The following is a 21,059-nucleotide window of genomic DNA, read 5'->3' as shown; positions in this document are numbered from 1 at the left end:
GTGGACGCTCACGTTCATTATCTTCTCCTTGAAGTTCTAGGAAGTTGTCCTTTGTGATTCTGTGCCGGTGCTGTTTGGGGCACCTACACACACACGCGCGTGCAGGCACGCACGCATACACACACACACACACAAACATACACACGCACACACATGCACACACACGCACACACGGCATGCACACACACACAAACATACACACGCATACACACACACACACACGGCTGCTGTGTGTTTTCCAGTCCCTGACCTTGGAGAACGACCTTGGCAGCCCAGCTGAACTGCATGAGGTTTGTTTTCCTGCGGGGTCTAGTCCAGCTCTCCACGGGGGGCCGATGTTTAAGAGCACAAGGTTCCCCACATGCAGGTGTGGGTTTCTTTATTGTTTTGATTTTTGTTTTTGGTTAATTCTCAACCAAGGATATTTTTTCCATTGATTTTTTTTTTAGAGAGAGAGTGGAAGGGAGGGGGGCAAACAGAGGGAGGGGGGAGAGAGCAGGAGAGAGAAAGAGAGAGAGAGAGAGGAGGAGGAGAGAGAGGGGAGAGAGAGATGGGGCGGGGCGGGGGGCAGGAAGCGGGGAGGGAAGGAGAGGGAGAGAGAGCGGGAGAAAGAAACATTGATGTGAGAGAGACACATCAATTGGTTGCCTCCACATGCTCCCGACAGGGACCAGGGATCGAAGCTGCAACCCAAGTACGTGCCTTTGACCGGAATTGAACCTGAGACCCTTCAGTGCGCAGGCCAGCGCTCTAACCATTGAGCACACCAGCCAGGACCAAATGTGGGTTTCTGGCTTCTGTTAGAGTCTCCAACTGTCTGACAAGGGTCCAAGATTCTGCCTGGAGCTGAAGGGCTGGGCTGTTCACCTTTGGACAGGCAGGTGCCATCTGGTCTGCCCCAGGCCCCACCAGGCCCTATTACTGCCCCAGTGAGTGTCTCTGTATACAACCCTTGACTTAAACTCCACTTTGTCTCCAGTGAATATTGTTCCATTGACTTCCCTGCGCTTGCATTGTCCTCATCCACTCGCTCAGCGAATATTGACAGGTGACCTACGCTTTGCTAGGCCCTGTATTGGCTCCGGGGACACAAAAATGAAAAAACAAGACCTCCCAGACCTCCCAGCCCTGGCACCTCTCAGCCAATTCACAGCCTCAGGCCCACCTTTCACTCCAGTAGCTGCTTGCCCGCTGCCTCAGGGCCACCTGCCCCTGGAGGCTCAGCTGTCTCTCTGCCCCCGCCCCTTTGCTTTAACACCAGGCACCTGACATCTGCAAGACTGAAATTAACACCCTGGGGAGAGGGGGGCAGGGGGGAGGATGAACCTGGGGTGGCCAACCCTGAGGTTCATCCCACAGGGCTGGGGGTCCCGCAGGTGGCGCACCAGCCACAGGAGGCCTGGCCTGCTCCTGGACTGACCAGGCTCCCAGGCCCGGGCTCCTGCCCCCAGGCCGCTCCCCCAGGAAACCGCCTGCTGGAAAGCCGTGGCCTTAGGCTCTGCTTTCGCTTCCAGATACACCTGTGGCCCTGGGCATGAGGGGAGGCAGCCGTCTGCGGAAGCACCTCGGAGACGTGATGGCGAAGAGGATGACGGGCAGGATCCGGCAGGTGTCCCCTCCCGCCGGATCGCAGGCGGCAGGGTGGGCGGGCACCTGTATCAACGTACAACCACTCAAACCTGTAACGCATTTTGTGAGTTTATTTGAGCCAAACTGTCGACAATTGCCGGGAAGCAGAACCTCAACGGATTGGGATAATGCTCCGGAGAACAGCGGGTTACATCCGTATTTATACGTCGCAGTCAAAGGAGGGACGCAGGTGGGCTACAGGAAACGCACTGGTGATAGAGCAGAGAGGCGGGAGCAAGCAAAGCGGGGAAAGCCCTGGGATTAAATAAAAAGTAAAATGGGGAGACGCATGCCCCTTTTACTCGGGTGGGTGCAGGGTAGTTAACAGTCAACAATAACATGAGAACAGTAACAATGAAGGAATCTGTGGTCTCTGCCCTGGCGCCCAGCACATTTGGCTGTGCACCAGGGGCTCCAGAAAAAGGGAAGTTACCAGTCACCCAGACATGTCAAGGGCATGTTCTCACAGAGAACAAAAAGACAGGCAGGCTCAGTGAAGGTAGAGGTTGACCTTGGCAGGGAAGATACCGGCCGAGGAGGTGACCACCCACCATCGCTGCTTTAGTTACAGTTTAATGTCAGACCATCCCTGTGGTGACCTCAGGTCTCTGAGTCTGCAGGACCGCCACGCAGGCCGCCCCTGAGCTGTCAGGTCAGCACGTGGCCCCTCCCGTCCACAGAAGGGTTATTGATCGGGGAGGCACCAACTGAGCAGATGGGAGACCTAGTGATGCCTCAAATCCACGTTAAGGAAGCGCAGAATTCAGGCTTCTTTTCTGGGAAGGGAAGGGAGGTGGGAGGGGCAAGAGGTGACTGGTCCCAGACCTCTGGGCGCCAGCAGGGGTTCGAGGAAGACTGTGCTTAGTCTGTTGACCCTCGTTGATGGGCGTCCGGCACAAGGTTCCTGCAAATCTTTGATCAATAATGCGTAAGTTCCCTCATCCGCTGGGAGAGGCGCTTCCTGGTAAGGGGCTGCTTTTGTGAAACTCCAGGGGCAAGGAGGGAACTCTAGGGATTAGAATGCCGATGGGTAAGAAGGAGTCCGCCTGCAGGGAGCATATGGACAGAGGGGTCACTTCCCCCTGTGGCAGCGCCCTGATCACCCAGCCCCCACGGGAGCCGGGAGTACACGCACGTGTGGTACAAACGCGGGATCCTGCGTGAAGCCCTGCCCTCAGTCAGTGAGCCCTAAGCCAGCACAGGAACACCCAGGACAGCCTGGTGTAAACACGTTAGAAAAACAAAGAGGAGGAAGGGGGGGCGGGAGCAGAGACTGGAGTGACGGGAGAGCCGGCCAATAGGAGTCCAGGGTGGAAACCATGCTTGGGGAAGTGCAAAGGGGCTGAGGTGACAGGAGTCTTGGCTGCTGCAGAGCCGGGAGCAGGAGGAGGGAGGCTGGGGGGAGGGGCCCTGGGCGGGGGGGGGCAGGGGGGGAGACTTGGATGGAACCTGGTTCTCCACTTTAACAGAATCCCTCCGGGCCGAGGGAGGCAGGAAGGCCCGCTGGTTCTGGGAGTTTGGTTGGGAGGCCTCTTCCTTCCTGGGGTGTGGGGTGACCCTCCTGACAGCCCCAGGCCAGCCTGATCGTAGGAGATGGTGCTGGCACCTTCCCCAGGGTGGGCAGCGGTGTGGGCGAGGAGGGGCCACACGCCAAGCCCGGCCCGCTCAGGGGAGGCCTCTGGCCGGACGCACTCAGACCGAGCACCCAACCGCACCGGAGGGTCGGAAACGAAAGCTTCCTCGCTCGAAGCGAGCCGTGCGGGGAGCCGTGTCCTGGCCCGTACCTTCCCCGACGGAGGCCAGTCTTTCCTGGACGGAGCCTGTCGGTGGGCTTTTGGCATCTGGGACCCCCAGGCCTTTGGAATGCGGGGTCGTTCCCTTTTCCTCCGGCCCCAGCCCAGACCACCAGCCCCCCGTGTTCTTGTCACCCGGCTCGTTGTTCACTGCGAACTGCCCTGCGCCCACCACGCCCACGCGGGAGAGAAGTCTGTGTCCCTCCCTTCACTTTCCGTCCAGGCCCACAGGTTCCCCGCTGTGCCTGCTCCCGCCTCCCTACTCGGTCCCCAGTGGATTTCCTGTCACCCCCTTGACTGTCATGTATAAAATAAGGTGCAAAACTGTCACCCTCTAGAGCAGGGGTTCTCCACCTTCCTAATGCTGCGAAATACAGCTCCTCATGTTGTGGGGACCCCCAACCATAAAATTATCTTCGTTGCTACTTCATAACTGCAGTGTTGCTACTGTTATGAATCGTCATGTAAATATCTGATATGCAGGATGTATTTTCATGGTTACAAATTGAACATGATTAAAGCATAGTGATTAATCACAAAAACAATATGTAATGATATATGTGTTTTCCGATGGTCTTAGGCCGGGGTCCTCAAACTTTTTAAACGGGGCCAGTTCACTGTCCCTCACACCGTTGGAGGGCCGGACTATAGTTTTAAAAAAAAAACTATAAACAAATTCCTATGCACACTGCACATATCTTATTTTGAAGTAAAAAACCAAAACGGGAACAAATACAATATTTGTATTTGCATGTGGCCCACGGGCCGTAGTTGGAGGACCCCTGGTCTTAGGCGACCCCTGTGAAAGGGTCGTTCGACCCCCAAAGGGGTCGCGACCCACAGGTTGAGAACCGCTGGTCTAGAGCATTATCCCAATCCGTTGAGATTTTGCTTCCCAGCACTTGTTGACAGTTGGGCTCAAATAAACGCAAAAAAAAATTCTCTATGGATTTGGACGCTCCTCACGTTGACGTTGGGGAGAAATGATGCGCGTGGGTGGAAGGGGGCGGGAACAGGATGTGGGTGAACCAGCTAGTGTTGCATGAACATGAATCACGCTCTGTGAACGGGGTGGTTATTCTGATGAAGGAAGGCACATTCCACCCCGGCTGCAGCTGACCTGGAGGGGCGACCCTCCCTCCCTGTGAGGAGCTGCCTGTTGTCAAGGGAAGATGAACAAAGATTAGTTACAGGAACCAGGGTCACCGGCCCTTTTTGCTACCGGCAGGCCTTTGCGGACCTCCAGCCGGCTCACCTGGTCATTGACTCCCTTTGGCCATTTCCCCATGAAGGCCCAGCCCTTGCATGTCGCTCAGCCCTTTGAAGACCCCTAGTCCCTTTGCATATCTGTAAACTGCCCTTTTGCCTACTTTCCTTTGTACTTACACCTATACTAGAGGCCCGGTGCATGGATTCGTGCACCGATGGGGTCCCTCAGCCTGGCCTGCGCCCTCTCGCAATCCGGGACCCCTCGGGGGATGTAGTAGTGCAGGAAGCGGCAGGCAGCCGGGGAGGAGCCCGGGCCGGGCGCCATGCAGCTCCTGCTCTTCCCGGCCCCGCTGTGCCTGCCGCCGCCACCACTTGGTAGCACTGCCGTGGAGGCGGGAGAGGCTTGTGCCACCGCAGCTGTGCTTGCCAGCCATGAGCCCGGTGTCTGGTGCCCATTGGTCAGCTGAGCAGCATTCCTGCTATAAAAGCGCACTGACCACCAGGGGACAGCTCCTGTGTTGAGTGTCTGCCCCCTGGTGGTCATTGCATGTCATAGCAACCAGTCAACTGGTCCTCCGGTCGCTTAGGCTTTTATATATGTAGACTAGGGGCCTTCTGGCTGCCGGCTGGGACCTTCCTTTGTTCCACACCAGCCCCCTGGTGGTCAGCACACGTCATAGTGAACAATCAAACTCCCGGTCTCCTGGTCAAACTCCCAAGGGGACACTTTGCATATTAGCCCTTTGTAATATAGATAAGCAGCCGGCTTATGATGGGCTGCAGAGCAGACTCCGTGGATGCCGTGCTGCTCTCCCGTGCTGCCAGCAACATTAGAATAAGCGCTCAGGTGTGATTCAACCCTGTCTCTGCTCAATTGGCTCAAGTACTGATGGGCAGCACGGACCCACTGTGTGTGGTTACACGGGGACAGCTTCTCTCAACCCCACGTGTGCACAAAGCCCTGGGGGCCAGGGCCTCTGAGAAAGGGCTTCACAGGCCCCGGCTTCTCCTTTTGTTTGGTTGTTGGAGGTCTTATTGTCCCCTCCCCTGCGGACAAGGAAGCCTGCCTGTGAACAGTGTCCGGCTGAGAAAGAGCAGGGCTCGCCTCTCCCCCCCTCTCCCCCCTCACCCCCCCACCTCCTGCAGCAGACCAGGCCTCAGAGCAGGGGTGGGCAAACTTTCTGACTCGAGGGCCACAATGGGTTCTTAAACTGGACCGGAGGGCCGGAACAAAAGCATGGATGGAGTGTTTGTGTGAACTAATATAAATTCAAAGTAAACATCATTACATAAAAGGGTACGGTCTTTTTTTTTTTTTTTTAGTTTTATTCATTTCAAACGGGCCGGATCCGGCCCGCGGGCCGTAGTTTGCCCACGGCTGCCTCAGAGCCTGTAGCCCATCTTCTATAAAATGGGCACAGCCATCGTGTTCCCAGGGAAGGCTGTGAGCAGCCCCGACCGACACAGAGCAGGGCGTGGGTCACGGAGGGCGTGGGGGCCGGGCAGGGGCCCCCGATTCCCTGCTTCCAGTTCTGCAAACTGTGACATGCCTTCTCCTGCGAGGACGGTAGCTTCTGCCTCGGGGCACCCGCTCACCCCGCCCACAGTGCACCCAGTTCTTCCAGATGGAAACCTAACCCCCTTTTCCCAGGAGGCCTCCCAACCCTGGTCCCGGCCGGACCCTCTGCTGGGAGCTCTCAGAGCCAAGGCCCCGCCTGGGACTCCCTGTGCCCTGTGAGCTCTGCGGGGCCCTCGTCTGTCAGCCTCTGCGCGTGGGTGGGGCCCTCCCTGCCTGGCCTGGCACACGGGAGGGCTCCGTGGACGTGAGTTGCAGGACTGGCTGCATTCCTGTACTTCTCCAAGCCCGCTGCCCCGCTCTGGCCTCAGTTTCCCCATCTGTACGGGGGTGGAGTGAGCTGCTCCAGCTTCCGGGATCTCCCTGCCCCAAGTCCAAGTTCCCGCCCCGTCTCGCCTGCTGGCTCGCATGCTCTGTCCACACGTCTCCATTGTCCTGTATTGTCCTTGGAGTCCCCCCGCCTGTCCCCCCACGCAGGGTCCTCGGCCACCATCACGCCCAGCCGCCCGCTCAGCGTGGCTGGCCTCTGCCCCCAGGAGTGGACTTCGTGAATCGCTCGGATAGGCCTGTTCCACGGACCTCCTCCCCTCCTCTTTGTATTTTCCTCTGTGGACTCGGTGTGACATCCCTTGTTTATGTTGCAAAACCTGTGAGCTGGACACCGACTGTCCTTCCTCGGGTGTCTCCCCCGGGGGCGGGCTGCTCGCACTGGGCCTGTGGGAAGCAGGGCTTCTCCCCAGCAGCCCCTCCCTTGCCCCCGCATCCCCACGCAGGCCTGACGCCCCTGAACCGAAGTCCCCGTGCCCCTCCCTGTCCCCCGCTGAGTCGGGCCACCTGGCTCCTGGGCCTTTGCCATGTCGCTCTCTGTTTTTATGGACTTTCCTTATAAAAAGGCAAATAAACAGGCTGGGCGAGCTGCCTTATCGGTCTGATCATCGCAGCTTACGGCTCTGTGAGTCCCGTTCCCTTGCTCGGGCCATAGATGTGCGGCTGGGGGTGCGGCTGGGGTGCAGCCGAGCTAGACACCAAGCCACTTCCTCTCCGTGTTGGAGCCGGGTCGGGCCCAGCATCAGCCCGTGGTGGGGGTCCACGGCGTGGGCCACACGGAGGACGCCAGGAAGCCAAGGGGAGCCACGAGCCCAGCGTGCTGAGAGGAGCCACCTTCTTTGTTCAGAGGATTAATATCCCCCATTTCGCCCCCCCACCTCCTCTCCCCAGCCCCCCCTCCCCCGCCATGGCCACGCCCACTCCGGCCAGTGACCTCTGTTCCCAGGTGTAGCTGACAGCAGGCACCTTCCCGTCTCCCCGGCTTCACTGGGCGTCGGTCTGTCTTCGCGCTGTGGTTCCCTCCCCCAGTGTTTTGCAGGGAACATGCCTGTAACGTCTGGCCTTCCCTTCGCTCCTGTCCTATTATTAATAACTGGAAGCCCAGCACGCGAAATCGCGCAGCCCCGCCCACCCGCGCCGGTCTTTGGTCGTTAGGGCCACCGGCCTTTTATAATCTAGATTAGCTCATTACAAGGGCATCACACCCAACCAGGGGTACAAAGGCCTCTTGAAACTAGGGCTGGGCACAGGTGTTGCCAGGATGGGGGCCTCCCCAGCACCCCTCCTCCCCTGACTCCTGAGGCTGGACCTTGCAGCAGCTCCCAGCCCCTAACAGGAGTCAGACCACACTGCACCCCAAGCGGACCCTGTGCTGAGACCCGGGGAGGCACCCACAGTCCGCCGCCCGCATGGGCTCTCCCTGCCCCTAAGGAGGCCCGCGTTCTGGTCTCCCACCCACCCCACTGCCCAGCCTCCTCCAGTTGCACGGGGGCCAAGGGGTGTCCCTCCCACCGGGAGCCGCCCCAGAGTTCACCCAACAGAACCGGCCTTTTTCCGGAGCGCCTGCCTCTAGGCCAGCCCCCCAGGAAGGCAGGCGGGCCGGCTCACCAGCAGCTCACGCTCCACGCTTGGGCCTCTGTGGGCCCGGATGTTTCTTCCAGGCAGGCAGCCTTGTTGCGCCGCAGCTGGACGGCTCCTCCTCCAGGGTGGAGGGCAGGGTGGAGGGCAGAGGGGGCATGCCTGGCAGCCTACGCGGCGGCTGGTGCAGTGTCCTCCTGCCCCACCCAGATGCTTAGGCGTCAGGTCCTGTGGCTGCCTGGCCCCGGTGGTGGCCAGGGCTCTGGGCAGGCGGGGCCAGCAGGTATGGCATGGATGACCCAGGGGGTGTTGAGTGGAAATGCCGCGCGCCTAGGCAGGACCTCAGGGCCCAGGCAGCCAGTGTGCGAGGTCACCTGGCGACGCTGTGGGTGTTGCCTGGCGGGGCAGGATGTCTGGCTTTGACCAGCTGCCCAGACGTGGGCCGCAGCCCAGGCCTGCAGACCGGACAGGGACAGGTGGCCGCGGGCGGGTGGCAGGCTGATTGACGGAGGCTCCTGGCTGCGGGCTGAGCCCAGGCTCTCCGGCCCAGCTGGCAGCCTGGTCACCTCCACCGTGACAGGTGGGCGGGCACAGTCTGTAGCCCTGCACGTGGCAGCCGGGCGGGGAGCCCCGCGGGGCAGTGCCCACACTGTGGGCTGCCGGGCACTCAGTGGCATGAAGGGCGGGGAGGTGGGGGAAGGGAGGCTGAGTGGGCTGTCCCCGACAGGCATGTGGGAGGGGCCCTGTGCCAGGCAGAGGTGGGCCAGGGGGCGGGGACGCTGTCAGGGGAACTGGGTCGCGCGGCCTTTGAAGGCTGGTGTGGACGATCTGGGAGCCTAGACAGCCAGCTCCAGCGCGGCAGGTCAGGCAGCGCCTCGGGCAAAGCTGCCTCTTGCCTCCCATGGCCCAGGGCTGTGCCTTCTCCCTAGGGGTCTTGTCTTGCGTGGGCCAGGCCCCTCCCGACTGAGCCTAGAATTACCCCCCACCCCCCAGGGTGGACGGCCACCGTGTTACTTTGCTGGGGTGGCAGATACCACAGCCTGCGTGGCTCGACGGTCAAACGGTTTCCTCTCGGTTCCAGCTCCCAGAGGCTGGAGGCCCGAGGTCAGGGCCGGCAGGTCGGGTTTCCGCTGAGGCCGCTTCTCCTCGCACGGCTCCCTCTGTGCTCGGGCGCCCTGGCCCTGCACGCCCCGACTTCCTCGTGTAAGGACCCCGTCCAGTTGGATGGGGACCCACCCCACGACCTCACTTTATCGTCACCACCTCTCTGAAGGCCTGGTCTCCAAATACAGTCCCATTCTGAGGGCCCGGGGGTGAGGGTTTCAACAGGTGAATTTTAGGGGAAGCAACTCAGCCCATAAGAGCGCTGAGAACCCGGGCTGGCCTCTGAGCTGGGAGTGAGGAGGGCGAGGGTCCCGCCTCAGGCCCCCGGGGGCCCCGGTGTTTTATCTCTCAGGCCCCCCACTCAGACTCCAGGACTCCAGGGGCGTTAGCGGGCCTCCACTGAATAACCCAGCGGGGGCTAGGAGCCCGGCCAGGGAGGTGGGCGTCCCGGGCCCCTGCCCACTGCCCCTCCCTGCCATTGTCCTTCCCACGCAGCTCCGGCTTCCAGAGAAGTTTCACGTCCACATTTCTGGAGCCGCGGAGCAGCAGCGTGGGAGGGAGGAGGCTGGCGGGCAGACCAGGCCCGCCTTGCCCAGGGGCGGGGCTGGGACGCACATCCTACCTTCTGCCCGGTGGCCGCCCTGCTCTGTGCTCCCAGCACCCGCCTGGAGCTGGGCCGGGCTCCCGGGGAAGCGTGAATCACTGGGTGCTGGCAGGATCAGACCCGTGCGGGTGGCTACGTGGTGCCAGGCACAGGCGGCCAGGATGTGGGCTCGCCCTCTGCTGGGCAGGCTCCCGTGGGAGGCACCCAGGGGACGCTGGGCTGGGAGCTGACAGGAGGCAGGTGGCTGGGGCCCTTGGAGCCAGACCTCTGCCACCTCTGCGCCCTGTGCCTTTAAGGCACGTTGCCTTCTCTCAGCGCAGCTTCCTCACTGATCAATCTGGGGCAGGTGCCCTGTGTGGACGGTGCCAGGGCTGCTCTTGGCACCAGGGCTCCAGAGGAAGACGAGTCATGCCTCCTGGAGCCGAGGCGGGCAGACCCGCTCCCGGGGCAGCGATGGCTCAGTAGGGGGGTCAGGGAAGACCCCCGCGAAGAGGGGAGGGTTGAATCTGGGCTCAGACCAGCAGCTCCCTCTCCCAGGAGGGGAGGGCTCGGCTGCCTCACCCTCCCACCCCCCAGCGTCCCAGAAGGAAGGCCTCCTCCTCCAGCTGGCCTTCCCTGCCTGCAGCCTGCAGGCCCCCTTGGCTCTGGTGGCTCCCAGGCGCTCACACGCCAGCATTCCCCTCGCAGGCTGGCCACGAGCACCCGGCCAGGGGCTGTGGGACCCCGGCTGCTCTCCGCGGCCCCAGCCTGGAGGGCCTCTGAGCCAGCCTCCTCGGGGGGCTCTGCCCTCAGCCTGGGTGTGCAGGCACCTGGGACCCCCAGACCTGGGAGGAGGGACCCGCCACACCTGCCTCCCCAGGTGGCCTCAGGGTGGGCCACATGCGGGGGAGAGGGCGGCCACGTCCACCTGGTCTCACAGGGCCCTCTCCCCCCAAGGCCGCCCACCCTGCCTCCCAGCTTATTTCCCTGGACGGCAGGCCCGCCCAGCCCGGCAAGGAAGGGGTCCGAGAAGGGACCTGGGGCCCAAGCCACATGCCGGCCCGGGGTGGCTGCACCTGGATGGCGTGGGCCCCTGCCACCCACTCCCAGGGCCGGGCCACTGGGCTCAGGCCTCCCCGCCCCGCGGTGCCCAGGCGGCATTTCTGCGCGGGGACCCGCTGTCATCAGGACCTGCCCGGAGGGGGGGCCGCTGTCATCAGGACCTGCCCGGAGGGGGGGCCGCTGTCATCAGGACCTGCCCGGAGGGGGGGCCGCTGTCATCAGGACCTGCCCGGAGGGGGGGACCCGCTGTCATCAGGACCTGCCGGGAGGGGGGACCCGCTGTCATCAGGACCTGCCCGGAGGGGGGGACCCGCTGTCATCAGGACCTGCCCGGAGGGGGGGACCCGCTGTCATCAGGACCTGCCGGGAGGGGGGACCCGCTGTCATCAGGACCTGCCGGGAGGGGGGACCCGCTGTCATCAGGACCTGCCGGGAGGGGGGGAACCCCCTGTCATCGGGACCTGCCGGGGGCGCTACTGAGCTCCCCGGCGGCGGCCGCAGGAGGGACCCAGCCACCAGCCGCCAGCGGGGCGCCGCTCCCCAGCTCGGCCTCCGGACGCGCCCGCCCCGCGCGAACCCGCCGGACCCGCTCCCTCCTCGGCCCCCACCGACCCGCTCGCACCCCCCGCCCGGCCCCCGCGGCTCCCCCTCGCCCCGCCCGCCCCTCGGCCCCTCCTCGGCCCGCGGCCGGCGTACGGGGTGACGCAACGCCGCGCCCGCCCCGCCCGCCCCGCGCCGCCGCCGCCGGCCGGGCTCCAGGGGCCGCTAACGGTCCCGCGCCCCTCGGCGTCCGCCCGCCCGTCGCCCCCCGCCCCCCGCCCGGCCGAGGCGGCGCCCGCGGGGCCGGCGCGATGGGGGCGGCCGAGCCGCTGCGCTCGGTGCTGTGGGTGAAGCGGCAGCGCTGCGCCGTCAGCCTGGACCCCGCGCGGGCGCTGCTGCGCTGGTGGCCCAGCCCGGGGCCCGGAGCCGCCGTCCCCGGCGCGGGTGAGTGTCCGCGGGCCCGGGGGGCGGGAGGGGGGCGGGCGCCGGGGCAGGGGGTGCGGGCGCCGGGAGGCCGTGGGGGAAGGGAACGTGGGGCGGGGAGCGAAGGGGTCGGAGGAGGGGCGCGGAGGGGGCGCTGGGCGCGGAGACCTATTCGCTCCGGACGCATGGAGGGACCAGGGGGCGGAGGGACAGAGGGACCAGGGGGCGGAGGGACAGAGGGACCAGGGGCGGGCAGGCGTGCGGGAAGGCGGCCGGAGGGTGCGGTCCTGGAGGCCGAGGGGAGGGGTCCGGGCCCTATCCCCCCTGGGGCGGCCCGCAGGGAGCCGAAGGGCACCGTGGGGACCAGTGTGATGAGCCACCCGAGGGGCGCCCGCAGCCCCAGGTGTGTCAAGGTCACCCCGGGGCAGATGCTCCTCTGAAAGGGACCCCGAGCCTGGGAGGCGGCCTCCCTCTGCGCGGGCAGGGGCTGGTTCTGGGGAAAAGCCAAGGGCGGCTGGGGACCCGCTGCCGGATCGCCAGGGGTGGGGCTCGCGGGGGTCTGGCCGGCCACGTGGCCTCCGCAGGCCTCCCTGTTGAGGTGTAATCCAGAGAAGAAAGGAGAGGATGCGGGGCCGGGAGGACGCTGGGTGGACGTGGACAAGGACAGGGCGCCCTGAGCCGAGCACTGAGATGTCATTTGATCCCGGGAAGGCGGGGCTTGCAGGAGACCAGGTGTGGACAGTGAGAAGGGGGTGGCCGGGCCCAGGACAGCCTGGCGGTGAGTGTGAGCAGGTGTGAGCGTGTCCCCAAGCTGCTGTTGGAGGCCTGCGGGGCAGGGCGGAGCAGGTCCCAGCCTGCGGAGAGGACAGACGAAGGGGCGCACGGGCATGTATGTGTGAGGAAGAGAGCCCCGCAGGGGGGCAGGTCACGGGGGGACAGGGGGTCCCCGCAGCCCTCGCTTCCCTCTCAGCATTGACCAGAGACCTGGAGAGACCAGAGCGCTTTGGGGAGAGATGCTCCAGGCAGGAGGAACAGGGAGTGCAAAGGCCCTGAGGCCAGCCAGGAGGCCAGCATGGATGGGGGGAGGGAGGGATGGGGGAGAGCTGGGGGAGGGGACCGGGCCTTGTACTGGCAGGGCTGAGGTGGGACTTGGCCTTTTACGGTGAGTGCCATGGAAGTCCCGGACGCCTCCTCCGGTCTCACCTTCATTCTTCAAGGCCCTGTGGCCCCTGTGGGGAGAGTGGACAGAGCAGGGTCAGGCGGCTGCTGGCCTGGTCCGGCCGGAGCGAGGGTAGCAGGGCTGGGTCTGCACGGCCTGGGTTTGTGGCCAACTGAAGTCACTGGGGGAGGAGCAGGGATTTATGGTTTCCGTGACTGGGTTGGGGGGTGGGGGTCAGAATTGGGGATGCCTTTTCCACGCCTTGGGGCAGTAGGGGGCGCTTTCTGACGTCGAGGCTGTGGGGTCTGCAGGCGGGGCAGAGTTGGAATGTCGGTCGACCAAGGGCAAGGGTGGCCTTAGGCCCTGACCACCGTTTGGTTTCTGGCCTTGGAGTCACCAGAAGCCTGTGGCTGGGTGTCCGCGCGTCTGCTCCTGTAGGGTCGCTCCGACGTCCTCCCAGGGAGCGATGTCACGCTCTGCCTCCTGGCGGCCCCCGCAGGGCCCTCCATCTGATTCCTGCTCTGTGAAGCCCAGGCGAGCGGAGCCGGGCCGGCTCCCGTGGCTCTGGGCTTGAGGATGACCAGGCACCGCCTGCATCGTCCCATTTGAGGGGTCCCTCCAGTGCCTGCCATGAGCGGCCCCTGCAAACAGCCCGCTCTGCTTTGCAAATGAAGGGACTGAGTCACGGAGACTTTAAGTCGCTGGCCCAGCCGGTGGCTGGAGCTGGAGGCTTGGTGGGTCCCAGTCCCGCTGCTGTGCTTGTGAGCAGCCGGCGGCGTGGCCACCCCCAGCCTGAGGGGCCCCCCCTCCCTGCGGGATGCTCCCTGCCTCTTGCCGCGTTGGCACCTCCGCAGGCTGCTATTATGGCTCCGGGTCAGCAGAGCCGGTTTGGTGCGGCCGCTTGCATTTGCAGGCTGCCGACTCCTCAGCGGACGCAGTCCTCCTGGGGGGACCCGCTGCTCCTTTTGTGAGCATTTTGATGCAAGTGCACCCCAGCTTCCTGATGGGACCCCCTCCTGGGAGGCTGGGCCTCCTGACCTCCTCCAGGGAACGGCCTGTGCTCATACACTCTGCTCTCCACCGCGGTGGGGGAACACAGCTGCCAGCTCTGTGGGTTTCCTCATAACCGCACTCCCAAAAGGCCCCAGGCCCCGGGCAGGAGGGCAGACACACACTGGACACTGGGTTCCGGGAGCAGACTGCGCGCCCAGCTGGACGGACGGTGGCCCGGTGGGGACGGAGGGATGGAGGCTGTGCAAAAACAGGTTCTAGGAGGGCCCCGGAGGCCAGGCTGGGGGCCACCATGCAGCTCCGGGCACAGGCGGGGGCGGGGTGAATTGAGCCCCCCCTTCTCCTGTTCTCAGAGGAGAAAGCTGGAAGCCCGACCTGATGGCCCCCAGGCGCAGGCTGTGCAGAGGGAGCGGCTCTGGGTGCAGGCGCGCTCGTCCTCTTGCCGCTGCGCTGGGAGCGAGAGTCCAGGAGCAGACGGAACCGGGGGCCGGCCCTCCTGCACCCCGTGAGGCCGCTGCGAGGAAGCTGGGAGCCAGCATGTGCTCCCTGGCGGAAGTGGGGTGACTGCAAACAGGAAACCTGGCAAAGTGGTTGAACTTGAAACAGACTGAAACTGTGTCTGGGTTACACCCCTGGCAGTACACGCACTCAGACTCCGAGTGGGGTCTTTTAGGGCTGGGGCTGGGAGCCGTGTGTGTGTGTGGGGGGGGGGGCATGGGCACTGTCCTGGCTCCGCCTGGGATGCCCCGGCAGGTGGCCAGCTCCTCGGGCAGGTTGTGGCTGTGTATAAAGTGTGTCCCCAGACGTGGGCAGCCACAGAGCCCCGAGGGACGGGCCAGGCTGGTGGGTTCCTGAGCTGCGTCCTCCCCTGCTGTCCCTTCAGGCTCTGGCCTCGGGTCTCATCAGGTCACATGACTTAGCAGCTGGCGGAGAAACTGCCATTGTCCTGAGATTGCTCCAAGGTGACCTGCCATTTGTTGTTCTAAAATAGGTCAGCGGCACTGTCTTAAAGGGCCAGACAGCAAAGCGTTCAGGGTTGTGGGTCACCATTCTCAGCTCTGCTGTTGTAGCAGGAAAAGCAGCTGCGGGCCGCGGGCCAATGAAGGTGTGCGGCTGCGCGCCAATAAAGCTTTATCGATGCGAGCAGGCAGCGGGCGGGCGCCAGCCTGACCCTCCGCGCAGTCCCTGCTGCCGAGAGGAGTGACCGTGGGATGTGCAAGCAGCGGGTCCCCGCGGCTAAAACTCCTCTGACCTTCCCGACACCCAGCGCGCCTGGGAAAGCGCCGCCGCTGGGGGCGCTCACTTGGTTCTGACCCCCCCCCCCCCCACGTGCCCGGGGCCGGAGGCAGAGGGATCCTGTGGGCACAGCGTGTGCATGGCAGGCTGCCCCAGGGTGTCTCTAGTCTAACCAGTTGCACACAGACCTGCCCGTGGGGTCAGTGACTCCAGGACCAGAGGAGGGCCCGGGCCGGTGCCGTGGTTGGTCGGAGCATCATCCCGGACACCCAGAGGTGGGAGGTTCCTGGTGTCGACGTGTGTCACCGTAAAAACACTCAAACCCGTAAGGAACTGTTGTGAGTTTATTGAGCCAAACTATCGACCATTGCCGGGAAGCAGAACCTCAGCGGGTTGAGATGATGCTCCACAGAATGGCATTTCTCATCCGTATTTATACGTTTCAATCAAAGGAGGGACGCAGGTGGGCTACAGGAAATCCATTGGTGATAGAGCAGAGAGGTGGGAGCAAGCAAAGCGGGGGAAACCCCTGGGATTGGATGAAACGTAAAATGATGGACACATGCTTCGGTGGGTGCAGGAACAATTAACATGATAATCTGTGGTCTCTGTCCTGGCGCCCAGCACATTAGGCTGTGCCCCAAGGGCTCCAGAAAAAGGGAAGTTACCAGTTACCCAGACATGTCAAGGGCATGTTCTCACAGAGGCAAAAAGACAGGTAGGCTCAGTGAAGGTAGAGGTTGACCTTGGCAGGGAAGACACCGGCCGAGGAGGTGACCACCCACCATCGCTGCTTTTAGTTGAAGTTTAATGTCACCTAACACCGCCCCTGTCCTGCCGCCAGTGGACCAGCAGGTGATTCCTAATTTCAAGAAGCTCTTCACCGAAGCACCTGTCCCGCCACTGCCTTGAGGTGACGGAGAGCACAGACCTCACCCTTCGAGAGTTCTGGAAGGACCACTAGAACATCGTGACATGCCTCAGAATTACCGACATGGCCTGGCAGGGTGTTACAGAGAGGACCTCGACCTCTGCGTGGAAGAAGCTGTGGCCCGAGGTAGCGTCTGAAACGGATTCTGAAAGACTCGCCCCCGCAGCGGCAGCGGTGGAGGAGACTGTATCCCTCGGCAGGTCTATGGGCCTGGACGTGGATGAAGGTGGCATCAATGAGCTCGTCGAGGAGCACGCCGAGGAGCTGACAGCGCAGGAGCTAAAGGAGCTGCAGACGCAGCAGCACACGGGGGTTTTGCAGGAAATAGATGGCACGGAGGAGGAGGAGGTTATCGCTATAAGTGAGATAAAGGAAATGTTGGGAATGTGGGAGAAACTTCCAGACTTTATTCAAAAGAAACACCCAGAAAAAATTGCAACTGGGCGTGCGATGGAGCTATTCAATGACACTTGCCTAACTCCTTTCAGAAATATTCTGAAAGGGAGGATGAAACAGATCTCATTGGACAGGTTTTTATCGAAAACGCCTGTAGATGAAAGTGATGAAAGCGTGGCGAAAAGGGCAAAAACCAGCGAATAAGATTCAGTTATTCAGTTCAGCCTTTCTCCTCCAACTCCATCGGCATCTTTAAGTTGTTTGATCTCCAAGGTCAATGCTGTACATTAAACTTAATAAAATAAGTGTATTGCACTAAAAAAAAAAAAAGTTTAATGTCAGACCATCCCTGTGGTGACTTTAAGTCTCTGAGTCTGCAAGACCGCCACGCAGGCCGCCCCTGAGCTGTCAGGTCAGCACGTGGCCCCTCCCGTCCGCAGGGCCCAGGTGGCAGGTTGGTCTCCGATGGTCGGAGGGGCCCCAGGACACGTGCGGGTCGCCCCACATTGTCTCATCTTCCCCCACGGCGGGCCGCCCCTGGGACCTGGGTGCTGGCTCGGGTGGCAGTGCAGCTCCCAAGGCCTCTCTGTGCTCCCTGCTGTTCTGCACGGGGCGGCCAGGGGCGAGTCAGCGCACACAGTCAAGGCCCTCCTGCCGCGCTGCGACCCCACAGGCCGCGCTGTGACCCTATGGGCCCCTCCGGCCGCGCTGTGACCCTATGGGCCCCTCCGGCCGCGCTGTGACCCTATGGGCCCCTCCGGCCGCGCTGTGGCCCCTCCGGCCGCGCTGTGACCCCTCCGGCCGCGCTGTGACCCTATGGGCCCCTCCGGCCGCGCTGTGACCCTATGGGCCCCTCCGGCCGCGCTGTGGCCCCTCCGGCCGCGCTGTGACCCTATGGGCCCCTCCGGCCGCGCTGTGGCCCCTCCGGCCGCCCTCTGGGATGGGTTCCCGGGTGCTGTTGTCTGCCTCCACCCGCTGTTCGGGATCGCAGGCTGCCCTGCGGTCACAGCTGGAGAGAGGAGGGAAGGGAAATTCCGGGACTCCCGCTCCACCCTGCGCCTCCCCCTCGGGCTGCTCTGGCCCGGCCTCTGCTGTTTGCTGCTAGAGCCCTCGGTTAATATCCGATCAGCGGAGGGGTGAGTGGTCCGCCCCCCCTTCACCGCCACGTCCCCCCACGGGAGCTGGGGTCTTCGTGCTGCGTCTGTTTACGCTGATGCCCGAGCTGCAGCGCTCCGTGCTGCCTGGAGTCCTCGCCTCACCTTGGATGATCCTAGTGTCACCCCCACTTCAGAGATGGGCCTTTGGGGCTCATGGTGGCACGTTCTAGATCTGGGACAGCGAGACCCTGGGGCTCGCCCCGTCGAGGATGTGGATGTGGGGTCGTGTCTCTAGCCCCCACGGGCCTTTCATAGCCGGCGCGAGGGGGGAGCAGGACGCAGCCGGTCCCCAGCCCCGGCCTCTGAGGCTCACACAGGCCCTGCCGTCTGGGCCTCGGGTCCTGGGACGGGGATGCTGGCACAGGGTGGCACGCGGTGCGGGGAGTGGGAGGCAGACGGGGTGTCCGCTGTGGCAGTGTGTGTCCCCTGGAGCTGGCTCTGTGGGTGCAGGGTCCGCAGTACAGGGTTCATGTGGCCCCTGAACCCCCAGACTGCGGGCCCAGAGGAGCCCGGCTCTGCCCCGCCCTCCAGAACCTCCCGTTCACAGGAAAAGCCTGGGTCTGGATCTGCCTGGGAGTGGACCTGGGCAGGGGCAGGGTGCTGGGCAGGCACCGGCCCAGACCTATGTGAGGAGCGGGCGGGGGGGGGGGGGGCGGGGGGGAAGAAGCCACGGCCATGGAAGGATCTGGCAGAGCGTGTCGGGCCCACATGGTGTCTCTGGGCCTCAGTGGGTGCACACACGCCCGGGGGTGGTCTGAGGGGCCGGGCAGGGAGGGAATCAGAGGCTCTGGGGTTGCTGGGCGGTGAGCCCGCAGACAGAGCGGTCTTGCCCAGGATGGGGGTGCGGGGGAGGGGGAGGGGGGAGTAAGACAGACAGGCTTAGGTTCAGACGGTTGGTGCGAGGCCCTCGTGGTGTATACCAGGGCTGGCCTGCGTACTCAGGACCTCAGGGGGCAGGAAAGCACGGGTAACACCACAGCGGTGCCGCCTCCCCCCGGGGCCCCAGCACCGGCCTTCCCTGGCTTGGAATTTTCTGCATCTCAGTTGCAGGCTTAATCCCTGGCCCCCATCGGGGCATGTGCTGAAGGCAACCAATCGATGTGTCTCTCTCACATTGATGTATCTCCCCCCCCACCCGCTCTGCCCTCCCCTCCACTCTCTCTAAAAAAAATCAATGGATAAACCCTCAGGTGAGGATGAGGAAACCGGGGAGGGGTTGCTAAGCACATTGGCCCCATGAGGCCGTGGTTGCCCCGGGAGACACTGGCCAGCGTCTGGCCGAGGTGCCCGGGGTGCGGGCAGCCCTGTCTGGGGAGGCACCAGGGGCTCTGCAGGCCCCAGTGTGCTCTGTCCTTCAGGTGCCGTCCATTCCAGGAGATACTCACTCAGACGTTCCCTTAACAGAGGGCGGCAGTTGCTACTTTATACAGAGAAAGGCGACTCTGGGAGCCGTGACCAGTGCTCCGTCCACAGATGGGCCGTGATCAGCCCGGGACCAGCCCCGGGACCAGGCGGTGCTGACTGGGATCCTGGGCGCCATTCCACATGGCTGAGGTGGCGAGAGTGGGCTCAGCGAGGGCACGGCAGGTGTTGTGGGTCCTGGCCCCGTGGCGAGGTCGCTGCTGCAGCCATGCCCGAGGACTGACGGACAGCTGTGCCCGGGGACTGACAGACAGCTGTGCCCGGTGACTGACGGACAGCCTGTGCCCGGGGACTGACGGACGGCTGTGCCCGGGGACTGGCGGACAGCTGTGCCCGGGGACTGACGGACGGCCTGTGCCCGGGGACTGATGGACGGCTGTGCCCGGGGACTGGCGGACAGCTGTGCCCGGAGACTGACGGACGACGGCCTGTGCCCGGGGACTGACGGACGGCTGTGCCCGGTGACTGACGGACGGCCTGTGCCCGGGGACTGACGGACGGCCTGTGCCCGGGGACTGACGGACGGCCTGTGCCCGGTGACTGACGGACGGCTGTGCCCGGGGACTGACGGATGGCCTGTGCCCGGGGACTGACGGATGGCCTGTGCCCGGGGACTGACAGACGGCTGTGCCCGGGGACTGACGGACGGCTGTGCCCGGGGACTGACGGACGGCTGTGCCCGGTGACTGACGGACGGCTGTGCCCGGGGACTGACGGACGGCCTGTGCCCGGGGACTGACGGACGGCTGTGCCCGGGGACTGGCGGACTGCTGTGCCCGGGGACTGGCGGATGGCCTGTGCCCGAGGACTGACAGACGGCTGTGCCCGGGGACTGACGGACGGCTGTGCCCGGTGACTGACGGACGGCCTGTGCCCGGGGACTGACGGACGGCCTGTGCCCGGGGACTGACGGACGGCCTGTGCCCGGTGACTGACGGACGGCTGTGCCCGGGGACTGACGGATGGCCTGTGCCCGGGGACTGACGGATGGCCTGTGCCCGGGGACTGACAGACGGCTGTGCCCGGGGACTGACGGACGGCTGTGCCCGGGGACTGACGGACGGCTGTGCCCGGTGACTGACGGACGGCTGTGCCCGGGGACTGACGGACGGCCTGTGCCCGGGGACTGACGGACGGCTGTGCCCGGGGACTGGCGGACTGCTGTGCCCGGGGACTGGCGGATGGCCTGTGCCCGAGGACTGACAGACGGCTGTGCCCGGGGACTGACGGACGGCTGTGCCCGGGGACTGACGGACAGCCTGTGCCCGGGGACTGACGGACAGCTGTGCCCAGGGACTGACAGACGGCCCGTGCCGGGGACTGACGGACGGCTGTGCCCGGGGACTGACGGACGGCTGTGCCCGGGGACTGACGGATGGCCTGTGCCGGGGACCCATCTGCGTGGAGGGCGTTCTGTCCTGCTTGCTGCTGGCATCGCCTTGGCCTCCCCCAGGGTCAGTCTGGTCTGGGAGGGAACCTTCCAGGCGGTGCCGTGGCCTCTCGTCTCCTCGCCGCTCGCCCACAGACCTTGCCTTTCTTATCCAGCCTCGGGCAGTGAAGGTCGTGCACACGGCAAGCAGCCGCGGTGCTGGGGGGAAATGGCGGTGCCCGCGCGCCTGCCGCTGGCTTTCCCACGCGCCCACTGATCCGTGGTCCCGGTTGGCGTGAGCTGGGTGCACACGACAGGGACCACGGGGGTCTCGCCAGCACGTGCAGGTGGCCCGTCCTCCGGGCACAGGGTGGCCTCGGTGCTGTCCCCGTGGCCTGACCTGAGGGAGGCCCGCATCCTGGGTGACCTCGGGGTTCTGGCGGGGAGCCCTCCTCGGGCCGCCTCACCCGGGCCTCACCTGGAGGCGGCTGCGGTCCTGTGATCGCAGCTGTCAAACCGCCCACACAGCTCGGGCCGCCGCCTCCTGGGCTCCC

At 64.2% G+C, this 21,059-nt stretch overlaps 1 protein-coding gene across 2 annotated transcripts in view; it reads left to right on the top strand.

Moving 5' to 3' along the window:
- Positions 1-11,712: 11,712 nt before the first annotated feature.
- CERK (ceramide kinase) overlaps positions 11,713-21,059 on the top strand; it is a gene marked incomplete at its 5' end in the record, with an annotated part of 28,679 nt that continues 19,332 nt past the window's right edge. For both annotated transcript variants that reach the window (XM_081083764.1, XM_081083763.1), the window contains one exon: positions 11,713-11,845. In XM_081083764.1, coding sequence (XP_080939890.1) covers positions 11,713-11,845 — 133 coding nt within the window. The remainder of the gene's footprint in view (positions 11,846-21,059) is intronic.

This window comes from Myotis nattereri (genome assembly GCF_964212035.1).
Source record: "Myotis nattereri genome assembly, chromosome: 2".
NCBI classification, from domain to species: domain Eukaryota; kingdom Metazoa; phylum Chordata; class Mammalia; order Chiroptera; family Vespertilionidae; genus Myotis; species Myotis nattereri.
Note: the sequence above shows the minus strand (reverse complement) of the source record. Positions and strands in the feature narration are given on the sequence as shown.